Here is a 22,717-nt window from a genome sequence, read left to right on the forward strand (position 1 = left end):
AAAAGTAGGGGCAGGGCTCGGGGAGAGAGGAGGATAAGGGTGAGGGCGGCGAGGAGGGATTAAAAGGGAAAGGGGGACCGCTGGAGAGAAGTGAGAACGGTTAGATGCGGAGGAGGGGAGACGGGCGCGCGGAGTGAGCCGAGGAGGCAGGAGGCGAGGCGGAGGGCCAGAAAGTGTTCTCGGCGCGGGGAGAGGCTTGGAGACCGGGGGCCGGGAGAGGGCGGGAGGGCAGCGGGAAGCAGAGAGAAGGACGGGGGAGAGGGCGCCGCCGGGGGGCAGGTGGGGGAGCGCGGAGCGGAGCCGAGGCCAAGTGCATTGTGTCTGGCGGCGGCGCGCGAGCCCACCGGCGGCGGCGGCGGGGCGGGGAGCCATGGAGCCGCGGGCGCTCATCACCGCGCTCAGCCTCGGCCTCAGCCTCTGCTCCCTGGGGCTGCTCGTCACGGCCATCTTCACCGACCACTGGTACGAGACCGACCCCCGGCGCCACAAGGAGAGCTGCGAGCGCAGCCGGTCGGGCGCCGACCCCCCGGACCAGAAGAACCGTCTGATGCCGCTGTCGCACCTGCCGCTGCGGGACTCGCCCCCGCTGAGGCGCCGGCTGCTCCCGGGCGGCCCCGGGCGCACCGACCCCGAGTCCTGGCGCTCGCTGCTGGGGCTCGGCGGGCTGGACGCCGAGTGCGGCCGGCCGCTCTTCGCCACCTACTCGGGCCTCTGGAGGAAGTGCTACTTCCTGGGCATCGACCGGGACATCGACACCCTCATTTTGAAAGGTGAGAGGCGGGCGCGCCCAGCGCCCTGGGCGCCCGCGCGTGGAGCACAGTCCGCGGCTCCCCGAGGGTCTCGCCGGTCCCCGCAGCCGCCACCTCCCCACCGCGTCCCCGCGCTCCGCTCCCAGGCACATTCTTTCATCCTTCCCCACCGCCTCCTTTCTTTATCCTTCGTTCCTCCTTCTCTCTCTCTCTCTCTCTCTCTCTCTCTCTCTCTCTCTCTCTCTCTCTCTCTCTTTCTTTCTTTCCACGACTCTCCTTTCCTTCTCTCCCTGTTCTTCCTGTCCCCCTTTCCTTTAAGTCTGTGCTTTAGCACCCCTCGCCCCACCCCCCCTTATCTGCTTCTTTCCTTCCTTTGCCTCCTTTCCCTCTCCTCTCGTCCTTCGCTGTCTGTACACCTGCCTGACTTGGAATGCATGTGTCGATTTTCTTGAAGCTGCTCCCCATGGGGGTAACGATCAAAAAGACCTGACCTTCCCCAGTCGGGCTCCTTCCCGCAAGTTGTGATTTCCTTTTTTAGAAATACCTATGGAAGAAAAGGGGGTGCAAACCTCCAAAGCGGGACGGGAAAGGGGCTTTTTCTTGTATTGAGCTGATGTTGGTAGCAGATGTGGTACTGATGTGGTAGCTGGCAGGCTAATGGGGAGCTAAGGAGGCCCGAGGAACCTTCCTGCAAGCTCCTAAGTGCAGGTTTCTTATGGATTAGACCTCAAATATACTATCCATGCATTGGCGGAGGAAGCTGGACTCAGATAAGACATCTACTTCTTTTCAATCTTCTGATGACTGGGCGCATTATCCTCAGTGTCTAGGTACACGAGGGTGAGGACAGGAGAGAACCTGCCCAAAGCCTTGAAAGTATAGCTTTCTGGATTTGCACATGGAATCTCTACAGAATCACTCTCTTTTATGTGTTTGTGATATCATGTCAGGCTGTTTTTGTTGTTTTGTTATTTGGCACTGAGTTGTAAAGCATCAATTTACTCTTATGAAATCTGTGCAACACCTGGTCCCCATGCATGTAATCAGAGTTTGATTTTTTTTTAATCTCATTCATGTAAAAATATTCATTGTGACAATCCTATTGGGGAAGCTTCCTTCTAATTTGCAGAGCTCCACCCTTAATAAAAAATCTTTTTCTCTGAGATGAAAAGAAAACCATCTTTCCCTTGGATTCATTATTGCAAAAAAAAAAAGGAAAAAGTCTGGAACCAGTACATTTTATTATTTGGTAGCCATTCAGGAAAGCAAACGAACAGACTTCTGTTCAAGTACAGTTTGGAATGGAATTACTTAGAAAGGAGGGGGTTAATAATATTTTGGCTTTCAGAGTCTTATTAGTTGGCATGGTCTTCATTGCTCAAACATGTCAACTTCCTCCTTCCCATGGCTAGCTCAGCTGGGGACTGCCATCTGAAACCTGTCTATGCATGGAAGAACTCCAAGCTTTGGGGGGGAATCAGATAGAGTAACTTTCCTTTGGGAAGTGCACATTTTCCTTTCCTTTCCTAACTTACATCCGAATCTGATTTCTCCTCATGAAGATGCTGCATAATTAATTCTGATAGTAACATAGTACAGGAATAAACCGTAAAAGCTGAATGTGGAGGCTTAGTTATGGAACGCTTATTTAGGCAAGGCAGTTTTGAAAGCTAAGCAGTGTTGTCTGTCTTTGGAAATAACAGACCTGCATTTCTTTATGTTCTTTCTATGCCTAGAGTATTTGATTGCATGTAAATAGAATATAGAGTAATGCCTGCAACATCGGGGCAGAATCCAACCCATCAGCAAGAGAGCCCCCCCCCGCCCCCAGTCCCCCCACATACTGCATATCCCCCACCTTTTCAGGTGTCCTGGCTGGCTGAGGTGCCCAGCTCCTGGGCAGTCTGGAATCAAATCCTAGAGACAGAAAACACATTAAAGGTCATTGAATCCAACCTCCCACCCATTGTTCAATTCCCTTCTTCTACAATCTTTCGGACGAATGGTTGTCCAGCCTACGAGTGGTACTTCCATAAGACGGAATTTGTATACTAGTTAGAGGAATTCTATTTTTCTAGTTTTAGATGAAAACAAACTCAGGTTTATAATATTAATGATGTGTAGCTAATCCTTTGTACAGAACACTAAAATGTTCTAGGTTGTAATCAGAAGACATGGGCTCTGTTGCTGGCTCTGCTGCTTAATTGCAATGTGGCCTCCAACAGGTGTCCGGGCTTGTTTGTCCTTCAGTTTCTTGTCTATAGTATAGGGAATTCTTAAAAAAAATTCTATTTTTTAAAGAATTTTCTAGTTCTAAATTCTATCATTGCTGTAATAATAGCAATGTAAATTTAGTTTCCCAGGACGTTAATGAGCTGACATTATTAAGACACGAGGAGTTTGGAGAACATGACAGACACCAGCACATTATAGGGCCATAATTTGTTATTTGGAAGTTGGCCAAAATTGCCTGAAGTGCTTTTAACATTGCTACTCACTTACCTTGGGCTAGTTCTACAACTCCTCTGGATTTGTTTCATTATCTGTGAAGCGAATGGTGAAATGAATAGCTTTAAAATGAACAGCTATGACTAATTTGAGAAAGGAAAATGTCACTAACATTTTCCTTTCTCAAACAGGTGACTTTGGCAATTGTATTAGGTAAACATTATTACCTTTGTTTTGGCATCTGACATTAGTGGCTGTGGTATGAATTTCTTAAATGAGTCACATATTAATTAGAATTTTATATCACATCTAATTATAAAACTGGATAACTAGGGTCCCAAGTTCCATTCTTACTTTCTTTTCTGAATTATCTTGTTTGTGAGTCTTAACATTTAGAAATTTTAATAATAGGGAATGAAGAAAAGTAGGCTCAAATGGGAATGGGGAGGGGTGAGAAAGGGTCACTAGAGTCACCTGACATATTTAGTGAGCTATGGAGAAAAACAGAGGTCAGCCTTTCTTTATTTGGACTTAATGAGCAAGGCCAGGAGGTGGGTGAAAGTTGCAGAGGAAAATGTAGAGTTGATACTGTGGAAAACATTCTCACGATTGGAATTGTTTGCATTTCCTGGAGACAAATGTCCAATATGGACAATGAGAGATTGTTTAGAAATGAAATGTGTAGACTCTGTAGTTTTAATCTACTTAAGAGAAATCACATGAGCCAGAAAAGCATTTCCCTCAAAGGGACAAGTATTTGGAAAAAAATCATTAAAGTCTGATTGTTGCCCTTTCATTATGATTCTAGTTCACGTCTAGCCCAGAGTGACCCTTGACGTTCTAGGTTGGACCTTCAACCAGCTACCTTCAATGAGAATGGAGGTGATGTTATTGATAAAACCATTAAGAACCAAGACTAGAAAAAACCCTATGCTATTCTATCAGGCTGACAAAGAACCATTCACCAGCACATTTTTAATACAGTTGTATTTCCAGCCACAAATCCATTACTCACACTATGTTGACCAATCCACATGTCACTATCTTGCCCACTCAGATAACTTAGGAACTTACAAAGGCTTTAGAGATACTAGGTCTACACTCTATTTCCATAATTGACTATCCGATGCAATAAATGCCCGTTGAAAGCCTATTATGTGCCAGGTAATATTAGGAAGATTTTGGCTACCTATGTGAGGGTTCTTTTGTGTTTGAGTTGGTCAATTGACTCTAAATTATTCTTTCATATAGGCCCTTCTTGCAGCTACCTTTTGATGCTAAGGAAACTTTGCTGGTCAAAGTTAAAACTGTCTCTGATAAGTATGCAAATGAAGTTATCCTCCACTCAGCAATAAGAGGTCAAGGGAGCCTAGTAGTTAGGAACTTGTGAGGATGGTCTTACAGCTAGAGCCTCAGGCCCCTCAGTGACACTGGGACTGTCAAGGGTTTGAAAGAACCTTTCTTATGTGTAAAAGTTACAGAAAGTCAGTAAGACGGGCTGTGTGGCATAGATTGTGTAAGGGGCCCCCGAAATGAGAGAAGATGACCTAAAGATAGGTTCTTCATTCCACATCACCTCCCTGTCTTGGAGGTTGGCTGACATTAAATTATGGCCCTGCCACCTGCTGCCTTCATGAAATTCCCTGAGTCTTAGTTAACCTGTCAAATGGAGCTGATAATATTTATTTCATTCATTCATTCACCCAATTTATTTACTCAACAGATGTATATTGAGAGTCAGGAATTGTTCTAGGTACAGAAGATACAAGAGTGAACAAAATGGATAAAAATGCCTGCCATCACAGAGTTTATGTCAAGTAGTGGAGTTATTTTCTAGTGGATTGTACCGTAACTACTCTTAGCAGGTATGGGATGAGCACTCTGGGAAGGCTGCTAGTATTAGTTGGTAAATGAAAGAAAACATAGTGCAAAGTGATGGAGTGCTGTACCCTTTGGGGGATGCCTGGTCATTCTGTTCCAAGTATGATTCTTCTGTTTAGACTGTTGGATGAACAGTAAAACAGGAGGACAGATGGAAGGAGTCTGAGTTGGAAACATTATATAATGCTTCTTTCAGTTGCTGAAAACACTGACTTTCATAAATAAACACTGATGAGACTAGTGAATACATTATGTAGAACTTTGAAGAAATTAAATCTGAATAGGAATTAGTCATTGAAATTGTATCAAAAGTTCCAACTGTTCTTGCCAGCCTTAACTTTAAAAATTTTTTTAATTAAAATTTTTCATTAAAAACAATTAACATTACTTTTCAAATATATGTACCTCATTTATGTAAATCAAATTCTAATATTACAGATTGCCTGCAATAAACAAAAGGAAAATTAATGCTGTAGTGTTTTGTTTTTATGAAATTTAGAATGATAGAATTTCAGAAAAATGAAGATTGTAATTCTGTATGCTAAATGATGACTTGTGTAAATCATTTGGGACTGAATTCTTGAAACTTGAAGTAAAACATGTCCTTGTGGTTTCAGAAGCATTTTTCCTCTAATGAGATAAACAGAGATATCAAAGGCAATGGGACATAAATACTTTGTCATTTTGCTCTCTGCAAAAAAAAAAAAAAGTTGGAGAATTGGTAAGAATTCATTGGGTCTGTTCTTCACTCTGCTAATGATTTATCTGTTTCCCCTGTTGCTTATTTTCCATGAAATTAATAGTCTGTACAGGACGCACCAAGTTCTACCTGACACAGAAATAGATTGATGATTTTCTTCAGCTCATTTGTAGACCAAAGTATCATTTGTGTTGGAATAATTATCTCCCAAGAGCAGATATATCTAGGAAAGCTGAAAGGCTAGCGCTGTTTCTCCTCCCGGACCCATCCGTTCAGATTTTATTCTCTGACCTTCTCTTGGACCAGAAGATGCTGCTGGCAAAAGTTTTGGGGTCCTGAGGATATCATTAAAACTTCCTTTTTCTTTTTTTATTTCTCAAGGCAAGTGGGTCTCCGAAATTGTTCTGAGCTCCATCCTATATAATTTATTCATTTTTAAGTCACGTGCATGGGCTGTACTAACACATCCATCGTAAAACATAGACAAAAGCAAATTTTGAAGGGATATGGTAATAAATAGATATAAACGGAAGTTCAACTATGTCAGCCCACATTCCAAAGGATTGCTTGTGTAGCCCTGGGGCATGTACACACTCCACTTTGAAGTCTGCTTTTCTCACTGTTCATTAGCAGAGCCAAGTTTCTCATCTGGGCAAAGGAAGAAGTGATTTTTCTCATCATGGCTGAAATTTATGGTGAGTCTCCCCGTGCGCTGTTACATCACACACATTTATCTTGCATAGGGGAGAGAAGAAGATGCATTTGGTTTCTGTATTATTTCAGACATTAGACTTAGGAATAAATGAACCCTTTTCAATTAAACAACTGCCAGCTCATACTACTTAATGATGAGATTTATAGTTTTATCCCACAGTGTTTTGAGGCTCACCATACCCAAGTGTGATATTCTGTATTCCAACACACTCTCTTGCTAACACTCCTGAAGGTTATGTTGAATAGAAATTAAGTTCTAACTTGCCACTCTCCTATCAAAAAAAGACATTTGCTTCTATTCTTTCCATCTGCACACATAAATTGCCTTTTGAAAGTAATTTATAAACACGAAAGTGGATGGTATTTTAAGTGGTTTGTGATCAAAATTACCAGAATCAATGACATTGGTACCACTATGTTTCATGGATAACATTTAGCAGGAATTGAGAGATGAGGGGTGGGGGAGAGAAGAGTTTTTGCTATGTCACAGAAAGTTCACAACCAATTATACCCGAGTTGCTGTGATTTTTTTTTTCCTTAGCTACTGATTTTTCTTCTTCAAAGCTTAAAAAGAGCCCTCAAACCCCATCAGGCAGACTGCTCATAATTGCAAGTGTTCTTGATTGCCATAGAAGATAAGCTTTTGTTGGGGGAGCATCTGGACGTTACAATTCCTTGAGGGAATAACCCAGGCTCCCAATGTCAATGCAAAGTGGGAGACCATGAGGAATGGGAACATTGAAGGAATTTAGGCAGATCATAGGGTTTTTCCAACAGTTACCAAGAATGAACTCTCCTTTCATCTTTGAGTATACCTGCTGTGCTATCTACCCCAGATGACTGATTTGTGACCCCTGCCAAGCAAATGCCACCTCGGATTGCCTGTCTCCTTATTCCCCGAGCCCACCTTTCCATGTCCACCTTATCTTTCAGGGAGATTCTGCTGTCCTTTAACACTCAATTGTGTGAACATCTGGGGCTCATTTTCTTGTATTATTTGCTGGTTACAAGAATAAAAATAATCAGATTTGGTCATCCTCCTCACTTCCCACCTTTTTGCAAAAGCAACTGGTGAAATGGAAGGAAATAGTTGAAAACAACCAAACTGGAGGATTGGCAAATAATACAAACAGCAAATATGTCTATTTTGTAGTAAAATATTAGCTCAGTATTTGAGGGAGCAATTCAGATAAGATAATTTTAATTATGTAGAGCTACTTTAGGTTTAAAAAAATGGCATCATCTGGGGGGAGGGGGGTTGTCACTTTGAGGGGTAAAAATGTATAACTATTGCACTGTGTTGTACACCTGAAACTAACTTAAAAAAATAAACATAAAATAAATAAAATCACACACACAAAATTGCATTTTCTACAGTTACTATTTTTAAAAAGCACCACCCCATTGATATTGTTGAAAGCTTTCCACAACTGGTTGTAGAGATTTTTATCAAAATAAAGAGGCTTGTAAATGTGGACTTTATCTTCAAAACCTGGTAAAATTCATAACAGCTTATTTTTTTTGCTCTCTTATAGTATTTCCCTGTGGTTAAAAGTGATGGCAATGATTCATCTGTTTTATTTCAAAGTTTTAACTGAAAGGAAGTAACTGAACTTCTTGGAGCATGAGAGAGCCGGCATGAGGCTGACAGCCTTTGTTTGCTGCAGAGTGACTGGGGAAACTACATGCTGTACTCCATCTTCCTTGTAACTCAGCCAGATAAGCTGATTGCAGACCAAACAAAAATGTCATGGGGACACCCATCAGGGAATGCATTAGCAAGTGGGGAAAAAAGGGGAACAATATGAACCATATTTTAATTCCTGTTATATTGAATTACTGACGACACAATGAATTCTTTTCTATACCTTGCTGGATGTCCCCAGTGTTTAGATTTTTTAATATTTTGTTGATTGGTAAAAATCAATCAACTCATTTCTCCTCTAAGGATTTAAAGGATGTAATATGTTCCCTTTTGCAGGTAGTAGACAGGAAAGAGATTCCAAAAATACAAGTGGGAAATTCTGAATAGATAGATAATTCCAGAAGGCTTAACTGTCCCTTTACAACAGGTCACCCAACTGCAAATCAACACTGATGCTTCCATCTGCCATGCTAGTAAGCCCTGATTTGCAGACTTGGGGTCTATAACAGTGAAACAGGCAGCATAGGGGGCGTGAGGAGTGGAATGTGGGAAGCTGTATTTGGCTTTGATCTCCTTTATCTACATTTCAAAGATTTTTTTTGGTGTAGGGGATATGAGCATTTGCTTTACTCAACAGTCAGCCAGCAAATGTTACTACTGAGTGTTAGAAAAGAAATGCTTTTGAAAATAAGAGGCCGCTTAGTGAAAAGCATGGGTGCTGTCATCCTCCTTGTCCTGTGGGGTGCATTCCCTAACCATACCCAGAGCAGTGAAGAGGCCTGGGGTCTGAGTAGGTGGGGGAGTGCTGTTGGTTAATTTGTGTTTGTATGCCGTTTCTTAACTTCTTACAGTTCTGAAAGCTGCTTACAGTCATGTTTACAGTGGTGATGGAATTCTGAGTATGTGCATCCTGTTAAATGATACTCAGTGAAGTTATCCTGAAAAACAACAGAATAGATCACTTGTCATGAGATTGAAAAATTATGAACCAGACCATCAGAGTGACAATTTGACATAGAAGATAAACTGTAGGGGGAAGAAACAAAAAATATAATGGCCAATGGGAATAATTGAGTCTAGGTCACTAGCAGCTCAGTGTTTTTGTTTCATGCCACTGATACTTAGAATCACTTAATCCAGGTGATTTAATCCTTAGCATCTAACATGTTGTAGGGAAACTTTTGTTTGGTGTTCAGACAATAGAAGTATTAGTTGAAAGAAACTAAAACTAACAAATATTAGAAAAATAAAAAGATAAGTTGAACTAAAGAGTGACAGGACAAACAATGACTACTAACATGAATGTTTTGGGAAAATGCTGTCTTTTTGTTCAGGTGTTGGAAACAAACAAAAGACACAAGGGAACGCTTTAGTATTCAGCAGTAAAAGATAAAATCCAGCCAGAAGATGTCTACTGAAGAAGCATCAAAGTCATGTTGTATTTCTTTCCTTTTTTTTTCCTCAAGGGTACCTTTTCTTTCTGAAACTCAAATTGATAGGAGGAAAATGGGTAAGCACATGTAGAATCAAAGACGCATCGAGTTGAAAGGAACTTTGAGTAGTTATCCTAACCCATTTTTTTTTTACTATCATGCTTTGATAGATGATTTTCACTTGTTTGTAAACTCCTGTCAATTACACGCAATTTCTAGTGTGCCAACTCTAACCCCATTCTTTTCTTTCCCAAAGCGTATTATCAGAATGCCTGTGCGGGAAGGGATGTTGTTACCAGCATAATCTCGAATTAGTTTTAATTTATAAAATAGAGTCTATCATTTGGACAGGGCGGGCCTTCAATTTTGTAGAAGAGGCTTAGAGACAGCAGTATGATTGGCAGTGGGGATGGAGGCTTTACCCAGATGGTGTATTTTTTAGGGGTGGGGGTTATAAGGAGAGCTGATGGATATGATAAGCATGGGTGCTTCAGTCATCCCAGGTACCATCATTGATTTGGAAAATTGGGAGCTATATAAATAATTCATTACCTGTTAGTCTTCTGAAATGATCCCAACATATCTGATTTGGGAAATTTTTTTTAAAATGACAGGAGACATCATAAAAGGTCACAGTTTTGTATGCCCTCCAAATGTGACAGAGTTATTAAAATAAATGTGTCTGAGAGGCCCCGAGAGGCCTTAAACAAAGTAATTCCCTATTCACTAAACCACACATATAGGTGATTCTGCAGTAATATTTTGATTATGCCATGATGGAGATTGAGTGCTTCTTACTAATAGGCCCAGATTTTCATATTCGAAATTTATGGCATGGGTGTTTTTTAGAGCATGCTTTTATTTCTAAATTACCACAGAGTCCTTGTTTTAGCACTCCTCTGGTTCTATATGCAGGTTAAAATGGCAGGCTTTTTTTTTTCCCCCCCTGGCCAAGTATTCTCCCATATATATATATATATATATATATATATATATATATATATATATATATATATATGTAGTTTTCTGGAGTTGTTTTTACTTCTGAAAAGGTCAGGTACAGCAGCATTTCTGATAAGTATGAAGCATCATTTGGGTTGTGGGTCTAATGTTTAAAAATGCAATTAATGAAGTGTTTGATAAATATTTATCCACTCATATAGGTGGGTTTATCAGTTAAGGATCTTTTAGTGCCAAATAACAGAAAACCCAAGTGAAAATGGCTCAACCTACAAGGAAAATGTATTATCTCCCATAACAAGAAGGCTGGAGAAAGCCTGTACTAGGAGCGATGAAACATACAATGCTGTTGGGATTTAGTAGCCCCAACATGGGTGATTTGCCTTCAGGCTTATCTATTCCTGCTCACAGCAGTGCCATGAATCACTGCATCACACAGCAACAGTGTAAAGGCTAGGAAGCCAGAGAGGCCATGCCCCTTTTTTGGTGAACTTTTTTTTTTTTTTACAAGAAATGCTATTTCCCAGAATTCACTCTGCAGACTTCCCACAGGTCTCATTGGGCAGAATTATGTCACATGACCATTCCTAAGCCAATCAATCCCTGGCAAGTGGGATGGAATTATCATACTTCCCTTAAACTAATCAAGCTTTCTCGTGGTGCTGGGGAAGGAACTGGTCTCCCCAGGAAGCAGTTGGCTGCCTGACACCTGGACCAACTCTGGCTTCTGTTAGCTGGAAGCATGACTGTTGTGTCCTCGGCCATGGTGACTGCCACAGCAGGGAAACCTCATGGCAGTCCCACCCTACCTGTGATCATTTCTTAGGTAAAACAGGACTGAGAGAAAAACCCAGGTTTCCTGCTAGCCATTACAGATTTACTGTGTTCCCTCTCCACATCCTGCCCTGATGGGCATAGGGGAGAAAAAACATCTTTTTCTATGTTTTTTCTCTATGCTGCTAGGTTCCCTGGCTTGGACCCTATACATTAGACTGACAAAGACAGACTAATAAGAGAAAAACAAACAGAAGTTTAACATATGCATCATGCATATCTACACGGGAGCACTCAGAACTGAATAACTCAAAGAGGTGGTTGAAACTTGGGCTTATATAGCATCTTAACAAAAGAACAATATATTTTTTGAGAAAAGACAAGACAAAGGAAAGGGAGTTTGAGTTTCTAGAGCTGGCAAATTGTGGGAAGGCAAATAAATAAGTGGGGGAAACTAATTGTAGATAAGGATTAGTTTTAGCCATTTTTTTTTAATGTAGATTTCTCTAGTACTGTCTTGGGGCTGATAAGCGTCCAGAGTAGTCTCCAATGCTTAACTTTGATCTTTACTGGTAGAGTTGGGGGCATCTTTGAGAAAGAAAATTAGAAAATCAGTCTTTGCTATTGCCTGTGTCCTGATGTCTTGATAGAGACCCATATTCAAAATTTCAGAAACTAACCAATTTGAAAAAAAAGCCACTTGTGTCTGTATTGGGTTTGAATAATCCTTGAAATTTCTGTAAAGAATTGTTTGCGTTCAAAATTGTAAGCCTGGAAGGCCACCTGAGGAAGTGGTCATTTAGCCACATATGATGCTCTGTTTGGAGGAGTGGGATGGAGGGAAAGAGTATTAAGATGAACCCCAGACAACTTGGCAGGAATGCTTGTGTCAAACCACTGCAGGACGCCTCACATTTCCTGATGGAATTGCTGTGCTCCTCGTGGGCCTGTCATTTTGAAACCAAGAGGCCTATGTATTAAAGCTTGATACCTCTTTAGAGCAGGAATTTCAAAGCAAGAAAACAGCCTGAACTATTGCAGATGGGCTGAGCTAGCAGGATTTTAGCACAGAAGCCTCAGAAGGTGGTGAGGAGCCACAAGGTATGTGGGTGGACATATATTTGGACCACCAGATTGCATGCCAATTTGAAGGTTCAAATAGGAAAAAAAAAAAAAGAAAGAAAGCAAGAGAGCAGACAGGAAAGAAAGGAAAGCAGGAAGGAGCAAATAAGCAGCTATTTGGTGGATCTTTGGAGAACCATCTCTAGGGGATCTTATTTCTTTAAATATCTATTGGGTACATTTATCTTTCTAAAATACAATCTTATATCTTTCCTTTTATTAAAAATGTCTGTCTGATGGTTTCCTCAATAAGTGAAACACAGAATTACCAAAGGATTCAGCGATTCCACCCTTAGGAATATACCTAGAAGAACTGACAACAGAAACTCAAACAAAGTCTATGTGCATGTTCATAGCAGCACTATTTAAATTAGCCAAAAGGTGGATACAACCCAAATGTCCATCAACTGATGAATGGATAAACCCAATGTGGTATATCTATACAATGGAACATTATTCAGCCATATAAAGGAATGATGTGCTGATACATTCTATAATGTGGATGAACCTTGAAAACATGATGCTAAGTGAAAGAAGCCAGGCACAACACAAAAGGCAATGTATTGTATGATTTCATAAATATTCTGTTTATAGAACAGGCCAATCCACAGAGACAAGGAGGGAGAAATGGGGCGGGGGGTGACTGCTTAATGGGTACACGGTTTTCTTTTGGGTTGATAAAATAGTCTGGAAATAGATAGTGGGAATGGCGACACAATGTACTAAATGAAGTTGGGTTGTATACTTAAAATGGTAAAAAAGAAAAAAATCTCTGATGGTTTCCCCACTGCCCACAGCTACAAGCCTAAACTTCTCAGCAGGTCATAAAATAGCCTTTATTGTGTGCTTCCCACTACATTTCTGGTTATGTAGCCCAGCCACTTCTGCATGAAATCTAGGATCAGGCTACACCAGCCCATTTGCTATTCCCTCAAAACATATGTTCTTCGCTCTCTGTGTCGTTGTGTATCCTATTTCCTTCTCCTGGAATCCATCACCTCCTGTCCATCTGGGCACTCTTCCTTGAAAGCTTAGTGCCATTGTTATTTCCTCGACTCTCCCCTTAAGCCTCACTCCCCGCAGAATTAATTGCTTTATTAACTGGGACCCCAATGTGCTTTATACATACTTCTATTATAGCACTTTCTACATTATGTTGTGGTTTATTTCCTTGTCCATTTTTCTCCCTACCTTAAGGCCAGGGACAGACGCCACCCAGCTTAGTACCTGACACATGGTGACCTTTCTACAGAACGGTTGTTGAAAAAATTGCATTGGATTGATTCAAATCACAGTCATATGTGGTCCATTCTCTTCTCACCCACTTCAGAGTTTTTCATGCAATTCAAGGACATGGAGAAGGGAGAATTATTCTCAGCTTTCAAAGACTAGGGCACTCATAATTAATTCAAAGAAGACAAAGTGCTTGGCATTTTTTTAAAGTAATAGTAGATGTAAAAACAATTGTGGTATGCTTTTATTTTTGAAGAATTTAAAAAAAATGGTGTAAAATTAACAGAGGGCTCCTTTGTAAGGGATTTTCCTCATAAAGTGCTCTGAATCCTTAGCTAAAGGATTATATTATTATTGAGGTTTTCTTGTCTTCTCGCTTATCTCCATAGGAAGTCCCTATCTCCAAGGAACTGTTCCTTTGTTCTCTCACAGGACCTACTAGGGCAATTTTCAAATAACTAGGAACTCAATCCATAGATGGTGTTTTGTCAAGTTCATTCTAAGTATTTCCATGTACGGTTTTGGCATATTAAATATTTTTTTTTCCAATAAAAGTGTTGCAAGCCCAATGACACACTTCCTTTGCCCAGAAAGCAGAGTGACTGGAATGAATTGCTTGAGAGACTCTGGGTTGCTGCCCTTTGTCAGCCTCTTCACTGAGCTATTCTGCTGCCGTATCAGCCTTGTTTCTAGGGAGGCTCTCATCTCCTGAAAAAGCCTGGAGAACCACTTGGGGTGCAAGAGTGTTCTTCCGACTCTTCAAACACAGCTAGCTCTCCAAGAGACCGATGGCTTTGCTGACATTCTAAAGTGACTGCCCTCCCAGCAAATTTATCTTGCAGTTTATTGAGGTGACAGGAGTCAGGAGACTGGGGACATCGTCTTCCCTCTGCTATTAACTAGCGATATGACCTTGGGCAAGTCACCTCACCACTCCAGGTCTTCATGTTCTCATTTGTAAATATAGAGGTTGGATCTATGTAACCTGTCGGGTCTCTGGCAGCATTAACCGGCTGTAATTATAGGATGCTCAGGTAACAGCAGCTTAATTAACTCAGCCAAGTGGAAGGAGAGAAAAAGGTCAGTTCTCTCTAGAAGCAGGTAAGTGTTAGGACCATCCAAGTTCAAGAGCCTTTTCCTGTTTTCAGATTGTTCACCCACATGCCTTCCTTTTGCCATTTTGAATGTGACAGGCTTTCTTATTGCTAATTTTCTGTTTCATTCCTGAGGGTTTCAGAGGAGAAGGCAGGACTTTCTACATGATTCCAGCAATTCTCTTCTGTAGGAGTAATGTTTGCCGTTTGGTTGGAAGGACTCAATTGTAGACTTTTTTTCTTCTTAGGTGATTTCATAGGGAATTCAATAATAAGGTATACCTGGTTTTAGGAACTGGAGTTAGAGTTTATAACAGAACAGAAAAGGGAGTACCTGTTAGAAAATTGCATAGCATAATTTAAATTTTGCCTTACTTGCTCATTTAAAATTTTTTTGAAGACATTTTGAAAAGATCTTGATGAAAGAAATAAACCATATACTTTTGTTTTGTTACCAGAGGAAAAAATTCTAGGTTTATTCCTTTTTTCCTTCATAAGAGTATTTAATACTCATTATCCACATGCAGTAAGTGAGAGGTCTACAACTATGGGTTATGCTTCATTTTGTTCAAAAGTTTTAGAGCTATGCTTTCTGAATTTAATAATTCACTAGAAGTCATATTTGATTGCTTTAATTCATATTATGAATCTGAATTATTCATTTTAATTTCTTTTTTTCCCCTCAAATGACATTTTAGGTGGCTTGCCACATAGTGTAATCGGCATAACCATTAATTTCACCAAAAGCCCTATTGAAAAAATTTGAACATGCTATGACTTTCCTTGACCCCAAATTTCCTCTTTTATGCAGAGGAAAGGAAATACTCAGGTAACCACTTTAGTTATCCATGAAAATGATTATAATGGCAGATCTGCTGCTCACCTTCTGGTGCTTGACAGGACCAGTTGTTTTTACTTAAATCCTTCCACACAAAGTAGAGATCAGGTAGACAAGACAGTCACCTGCACCATCCCCATCAGGGTCAGACTGGTCCTTACTGAGAGAGCCAGAGTATGAAATCCAAAAGACAGACGGTGATGGTTAAGGTGTTGAGTGGACCACCTCACCTTTGCCTGTCATAAGCATTTTGGTCATTTGGAAGATGCTTTGAAGATTATCTAAGAGGAGGAAAAGAAACCTGTTGAAGGAAGGTTAGCTAACGTACACTGAACAGTCATGGGAGGATGGAGGAGAGGCAATTCCTTGGAGAATGAGAGGAAGCTGTCACAGTTAATGATCTTCACTTTGGTCTCTTGCTTTCAGAATACATTTCTTAGAAAGTTTCTTCATCCTCTTGGGATTTTGTTTGTTTCCTTTTACAAACAGTAATAATAGGGAAGAGTCTTACAAAATCAGTGGGAGATTATGAACTAGGGAAGTGAAATTACTCTGCAGTATCCATATGATGAGGAGTGCAATACCCATGGAATATAAGGTAAAGAAGCTTAAACGTTCCCAGCACATTCACGCCACAAAACTCAAACTGGTTTTTACAAAGAGAAAAAGGAGATGTGTACCCTGAGCAAGCATATGCATATGTGATGGAGGAGAATAACACTGGAACTGCTGGTAATTGTCATCTGCATATAGAGAGCATGTGTCTATGTCGTAGGATGGAGATGAGTAACCTGGGTACCAGGTGCTACAGGGCTGGTCCAGGGTCCTCTTGCCGCATGTAGGACCTTGGCAAGTCATTGAAACCTCTCTAGCTCACAGTCTCTCCTTTTAAAAGTGAAAGGTCAGACTTTCTGACTTCTAAGAGTTTTCCAAATCATTACATTTTGTGATTTCTTTAGAGCAGGAGGAAGTAAAGGGTAAGTTTTCCAGATAGCTAAAACTTTTTGTGCGTCAAACCTGCTTTTATTTAACTGGATGGATATATTTATTCAATGCATTTATGCACATCTCTGCTTTCTGAAACAGAGCACTAAATTTAACTTTGGCTTTTGGCTGAAGGTTTTTATCATGAATTATGATGTAATAACTAGGTATCCTTAGGGAATATAGAGGTGTGTAGATTATTTGCCTCAAAACTAAATGACATAGTCAAGGCTCCTTTAAAAAAATGATTGTGCTTGTCTGATTTTTTCATGCTTGCTGCTTTTCTAAATATCACTTCCTTCTGCTTTTGTTGTCTACCTCTAGCTGTCCCTTTTTATATTCTGCTTTGCTGCTTCTAATGGGCTCAGAACAGGGGGCCAAAGATGAAGCAAGTTGGAATTAGGTCTGAAGTTAGGGCAGATAGTCTCCGGGTGAGGTTTCAGGGGGGTACTCCTGCGAGTGAAGACTTTGGGACTTGATTGTCACTGCCCGAGGCCTTTGGGTGCTCTTCCGTGCTGCAGTAAGTGAGTCTTAGGTAAGTACAGTATCAAGGTAAATGGTACGTCCTATCTATGGAATGATCTAAGAAATATCTACAAGTCTGTGACCATCCTTCCTAGAGGAGAAAATGAGAATGAGAGCAGAATGAGAGAATGAGAGACCCCAAGGCCCTATAAGAGGGCTCAGAAATAGAGAGGGCCTCATCAGGAGGGCAAATGGGTGGGTCTATGAAAGTATCCAGATGATTGACAGGCACTGCTAGGTCTCATTTGCAGGGCATCCTACACAGTCTTCCTGTTCACAGTCTTGGCTTGTCAGACATTCTCCCTCGTGACAGCCCATTACTACCACCTTTAGAAAAAGCAGATACAGGGGGATTGGCAGTGGCAAGGTTGAAATAGGATCCATGGATGCTGAACTTCTCGTTAATTGTTATCCTATTGATCCTCAGGGCCACTTGCAGTAGATTAAGGAAATGTAAATTGGTTATTCATTTTCTGTGTATTTACATGTAAATGTCACTTTATTGGCTTGCAAAGCACAGTATTGTCCATTTCAGCATAAATTTGGACACTGACTAATTTGCACTTGGTTAATCTGCAAGCTTGGCAATTTTGGGACGCCTCCTACCTCCTTCAGCCTCCCTCCCCGGAGTCGCACCTCGCCCATCCCGCAAAGACAAGAATGTTATGTTAAGCTATAAAAATACCACTGGGTTTCTCGAAGCTTTCCTGGAGTTCTAAAATAAATAAATAAAAATAATTGTCACACAGGCCAGTCTCCCAGGTGGGGTGATCTTGGCTGTGTTTTCTTGGTACACAATGAAGAAAAGCAGCGAGACCTGGTGCTATCCTGATACCACAGTTCCCCTTCCTGGGAGGGGACAGGGGCTCATCCCGGGCAGGTGGGAGCCAGGAGGGTCTAATTCCTGCAGCTCTGGCTTCATCCAGGATTGTGTTTATGTAGCTGTTGAGGGTGATGGGAAGATGTGGGGAACTGATGAGTCATTATAGAAATGGGACTGTATATACTACCCTTTTGGTCTGGGAGTTAAGTGTGCCACGGTTGTGGACCACTTGTGTTACTCGTAGCTTTATCCTCTCTTTTAGCACAAGCAGCATGGCTGAGGATGGGCACAGGGTGCAAGCAACTTCTGCTTTCTTGCCTTCTCCTGTGGACCTCTCCTCACTTCTAGAAAAATCCTGTCATAACTGAGCACAGGATTGTGGAATTACAGTCCCTGCAGCTGTGTCACCCGCGGCCTTATTTATTCAAGGTTGTGGATTGACTTCTTTATTGATCTAGGCTGATAATTATGCAGTCTGTTGGGCTGTCTCTAATTATTTTGGCTATCTTAATTATTGGATTGTGCATGATCTGTTCTGTTCAAATAATTTCTCAGCAAATAGAATTGAACCAGCTGAGGAGTGCATGTGCCTATCTGCCTAGTTCCTGTCTACTTCTGCCTCTAGCCCTTTGTGTCGTGTTAAATGAATCATTTTGCTTCCCCGTTTTTCATTTTCCTTTCTGTGAACACAGAGAGAATTATATTTACCTTGTGGCTTAAGATTTAGGGTCACTAAATATCAGGCTCTTGTGAAATGTAAATTGTTGCCATCAGTTTGATACGGCCGTTCATGCTGACTTCAAGTAGTTGAAATCTTTATTTTTGTCTAATTATGAACTTTTGTCAATACATTCTCATTGTAGAAAATATAGAAAACTGCAAAGAGGAAAACAAAAATCATCAATAACCCTGCAACTTATATAACCCTCTTAAAAGTATGACTTATTTACATCCAGTTTTTATGCCAAAATATACACAAGCACGCATTTAAGATAATATGATACACACTGCTTTGTATCTAAGAGTAAGCCATGGGACTTTTCCAATTTTAATCATTTTTAATACTTGCATAATACTGTAACTGTGGATATATAGCTTTCTAGTTAGTGAATCTTTCCAGCTCCCTTATCTCCTCATAGGCACTCCCCCACTTTTTTTCCGCACCCGACAGAATCATCTATCTAAAATGAAACTTGATCTTATCGCTTCTCTGCTTAAATCCTTCTGTGGCTCCTGGTATCTTACTAGATTGAGGCCTTACAGTGTGGGAAGGAAGGAGTTCTTCCTGCCTGGTCTCTGCCCATCTTTCCCCTTAGAGCTTTATTTCTCATCACTCTCCATCTCACACTTTATACGCCAGCAATGCGAAACCTCCAGCCCAGCAGCGCCTGCCCTCGCCTCTGCTGTTCTGCCTGGAATGCCTGTTCCTTCCACTAATGCCACCGACCTCCTGCCCTTGGATCTGGCTGCCTCTGACTCAGTTTTCAAACTCACTCCAGGAGGCCTTCTCTCCCTGGGACCCATCTTTCTGGGCAGCTCTGTTGTGGCCTGCTTGTATTCTCCATCACTTCAGTGACTGCTAGCCCCTTCCAACCCTTCCTCCACTCTGGGGTAAGAGTGGAGTATTTTATGCTTGTTTGTTTTACAACATCAATTTGGGTCCTGACTTCTCCTAGTTTACAGTCTGTGATGACATCATTGAGGCTCACCATGGAGACCAAGTCTCCACTTGCCTCAGGCCCTCCGTGGCCTAGCCCTCACTATCCTCTCCAGCACCATCTTCCCGGACACCCCTCACCTCTTGTACCCCCTGTCCTTCAGGCCTTCCTCCCCGAATCCCTGTACATGCCCTTCCTTCTGCCTCACGAGGATAATCCTGTCATCCTTGGGACGACATTTCTCAGACTGCCTCCTGTTCTGTGGTCACAGAGCATTGAGTGCGTCTACTTTATGTCAGAGTCATGATTTTACATCTATTAGTGCTATTATAATGGCAGTATCCTTCTCTGGACTCTAAACTCTCTGAGGGCAGGGCCTGTGTTTGTTTTTATTCATTTTATAGGTGGGGTTGGATTGGAAGAAAATCACAAGGTCCAATAGCCAAGATTAGACAAGCTTTGCTACAGATCTGAGCTGGATAAGATTACTTAGTTAGATGTGAACAAGTGGGGTGATGCAGGAAGCTCAGATTAAAGGCGATCATGCATAAAGGGTACCTTGGAATACCATATGAAATTAATAGTACCAGCCTCATTTTATAGGTTAACTAAGACTCAGGGAATTTCATCAAAGTAGCAGGTGGTAAAGCCACCATCCAATGTTAAGCCAACCCCCAGGATAGGGAGGGGACATGGAATGATGAGCACTGTGGTCCTGGCTGTCTGTCAGGAAGTGATGGACCTCCTGGTGTCTGGTGAAGGAGTCCCACATGTTAGTTTGCGTGTCTCAGGATGTGTTTGGCAGCTGGCTGGCTCATTGCATGGCCTTACCCCAGCCAGGCAGCCAAGTGGTGCAGCCGGAAGCAGGGAGCCCCACAGGGACTGATTTCATCTGCACACTTTTGTGCTCCTTGTCATTAATGGGGCTTTTCTGAGACCTTTGGTATTGCTCTGCACAAGTGGGGGCATCTGCTGGCCTGGGATGCCAGGGCTCTCAGGGGGCATTGTGCTACATCCCAAGCAGGAAGTCACCAGGTGCTCAGACTTCGGAAAACTCAGGTACTGCTGAGCATGGCAAGGAAACGGAGGTGACCTTTCTGCTTCTAGTCCAGGGCTTTGGGCATAAGTTGGCCTCGGAGCAGGCTGAGGACTGTGGAACACCCTAGAACATGTAGCCCCAGGCTTTGAAAACCAAACAAAGGCAAAACAGAAATCACTGGTAAGAGAATAATCCCTAAAGGATGTTGCCAGAGAGTTTAAAAGAATTTCTTCAGAAGTTTCCTAAATTAGATTTTTCTTTTAATTACCTAGTTATCCTTCAGAAACTTGGAACAGTCCCGTTCCTTATCAACATATTCCTTGTCAATTATGCACAGGCTCAGGCTTATGGTGCCGAGGGTGATGCTTAAGCACGAGGCAGCTGACAGTTTTTCCCCTTGGGTTGAGGGGAGTGATAAGAATGCTAATGTGCTGTGCTGGGCTGAGCTGGTGGCAGAAGGGAGAGGCCTCGCTGAGCCCAGGGCCTGTGGGCAGGGTGGAGGGCAGATGGGAGGCACCTGATGGAGCAGCGGGGGCAGGGCTGCCGACCCACAGGGTGAATGGGGTCTGGGTGTTAACCTTCAATTTTTGTGAGTCTGCGAAACTCTGCCTGCCCTCCAGTTCTTAGTATCCCCAAATAGCTGATTTAAGTGATGCTTCATAAAACTGCTTATTGGCACTTTTTCTTTTTTCTGCCCAGTTGTCTACGTCCTTCATACTACTTGATGTAAAATTAGGGCTGGAAACATTTTGTGGGTGTGTTCTAATGGGATGTGGGCTGAAATGTGATGGTGATGGTGGTGTTGGCATTGTTGTTGTTGTGTGTGTATGTGTGTGTTAGTGTTATAAGATGCAATAAGAAGAATAGCATGGCACAGCTCTGAACTATACACATCTTGTCCTCTCTTTGTCCTCTGATGAGGACTTGTTAGGGCTAGATGCGATAAGCACAGGTGGTAAACAAAGAATGACAGCTCCCCTTCACACTGTCATTGGAGCTGGACCAGGAGTACATTTACACTTCAGGCGCAAGCACCTGATGGTTATTTGGACTGTTTGAATGATGTGAATTCTGATAGGAGGAAGAATGGGGACTTCAGCTTAGAGTGTGCAGTTGGAGTGGCCGGTTGTTTCCCCACACAGAGAGATTCCCATCAGAACATGGCAGTCCCACTTGGTCAAGGGCGAAGCTTTCCTTTCCTCACTTGAGGTATTAACCACACTCCCAGTCTGCCCCAACCTTCAATCTGGGGCTCCTGTGTGTCCAGGGCTCTGGGGCCACAGAGAGAGGCAATCTCTCCCCCTTGTGGTCCTTTTCTCCCTCCCATCCTTCCCGTGCGTTCTTCTTTCTCCCCAGCCATTCGTCTGCCTCTTTGGGTTTTCCTCTGCCCCCGTCAGAGGCTGAGACACCTGAACACCTGCTCAGCAAACAGGGAAAGAAACCTACACACAGGGCTTTGGGCAGTGCTTTCCTAGAGACTTTGTTTCTGCTCTTTGTGGGGAGAGGGAGTGTGAGAGCAAATGGGATGGAAACACGCAGACTAATATTATGATAAAAGCAATGCCACGTGTCAATTCATGCCTGCGTGCTTTATCCTTGTCCATGGAAGGGGACTAACGAGGCACGATCAGATACAGTCATAGTGATCCTCATCTGACAAGGTCTGGTAAGATATCTAAGAATTGGTTTTCAAGGCAGAGGCAAATTCGATGCCAACTCTGTCACTTGTTAGCTGTAGGACCTCAGGGAGATTATTTAACTTCTCTGAGCCTCAGTTTCCTCCTCTGTAAAACAGAGGCAATGATAGAACCTGTCTCATGGGGGAAACGTCAGTAAAGCTCTCATGTAATAGCCGGGCATGTAGTATGCCCTCAGTCAATTATCGTCACTATTTCATCATGTGGCGACTTACATGGTCTGTGCCTTATTCTCCTTAGTTGTGAAAAAGGAAGGATGTCTGGTTCCTGCACCCTACAGAGATGAGGGAGAAGGCACTCTGATTACAGCAGAAGAAGCTATATAATCGATAAGAGCATGATTATCTTTTCTCTATAACTACATTAACACAACCCTGGTGGTCTCAAAAGGTGCTTATGT

General features: G+C 42.1%; 1 protein-coding gene across 1 annotated transcript in view; it reads left to right on the forward strand.

Moving 5' to 3' along the window:
• Positions 1–275: 275 nt before the first annotated feature.
• TMEM178A (transmembrane protein 178A) overlaps positions 276–22,717 on the forward strand; it is a 58,241-nt gene continuing 35,799 nt past the window's right edge. The window contains exons 1-2 of the mRNA XM_019647784.1: positions 276–770; positions 3,389–3,410. Coding sequence (XP_019503329.1) covers positions 371–770; positions 3,389–3,410 — 422 coding nt within the window. The 5' untranslated portion in view covers positions 276–370. The remainder of the gene's footprint in view (positions 771–3,388; positions 3,411–22,717) is intronic.

Source organism: Hipposideros armiger, unplaced genomic scaffold (assembly GCF_001890085.2).
Source record: "Hipposideros armiger isolate ML-2016 unplaced genomic scaffold, ASM189008v1 scaffold_116, whole genome shotgun sequence".
NCBI lineage: Eukaryota > Metazoa > Chordata > Mammalia > Chiroptera > Hipposideridae > Hipposideros > Hipposideros armiger.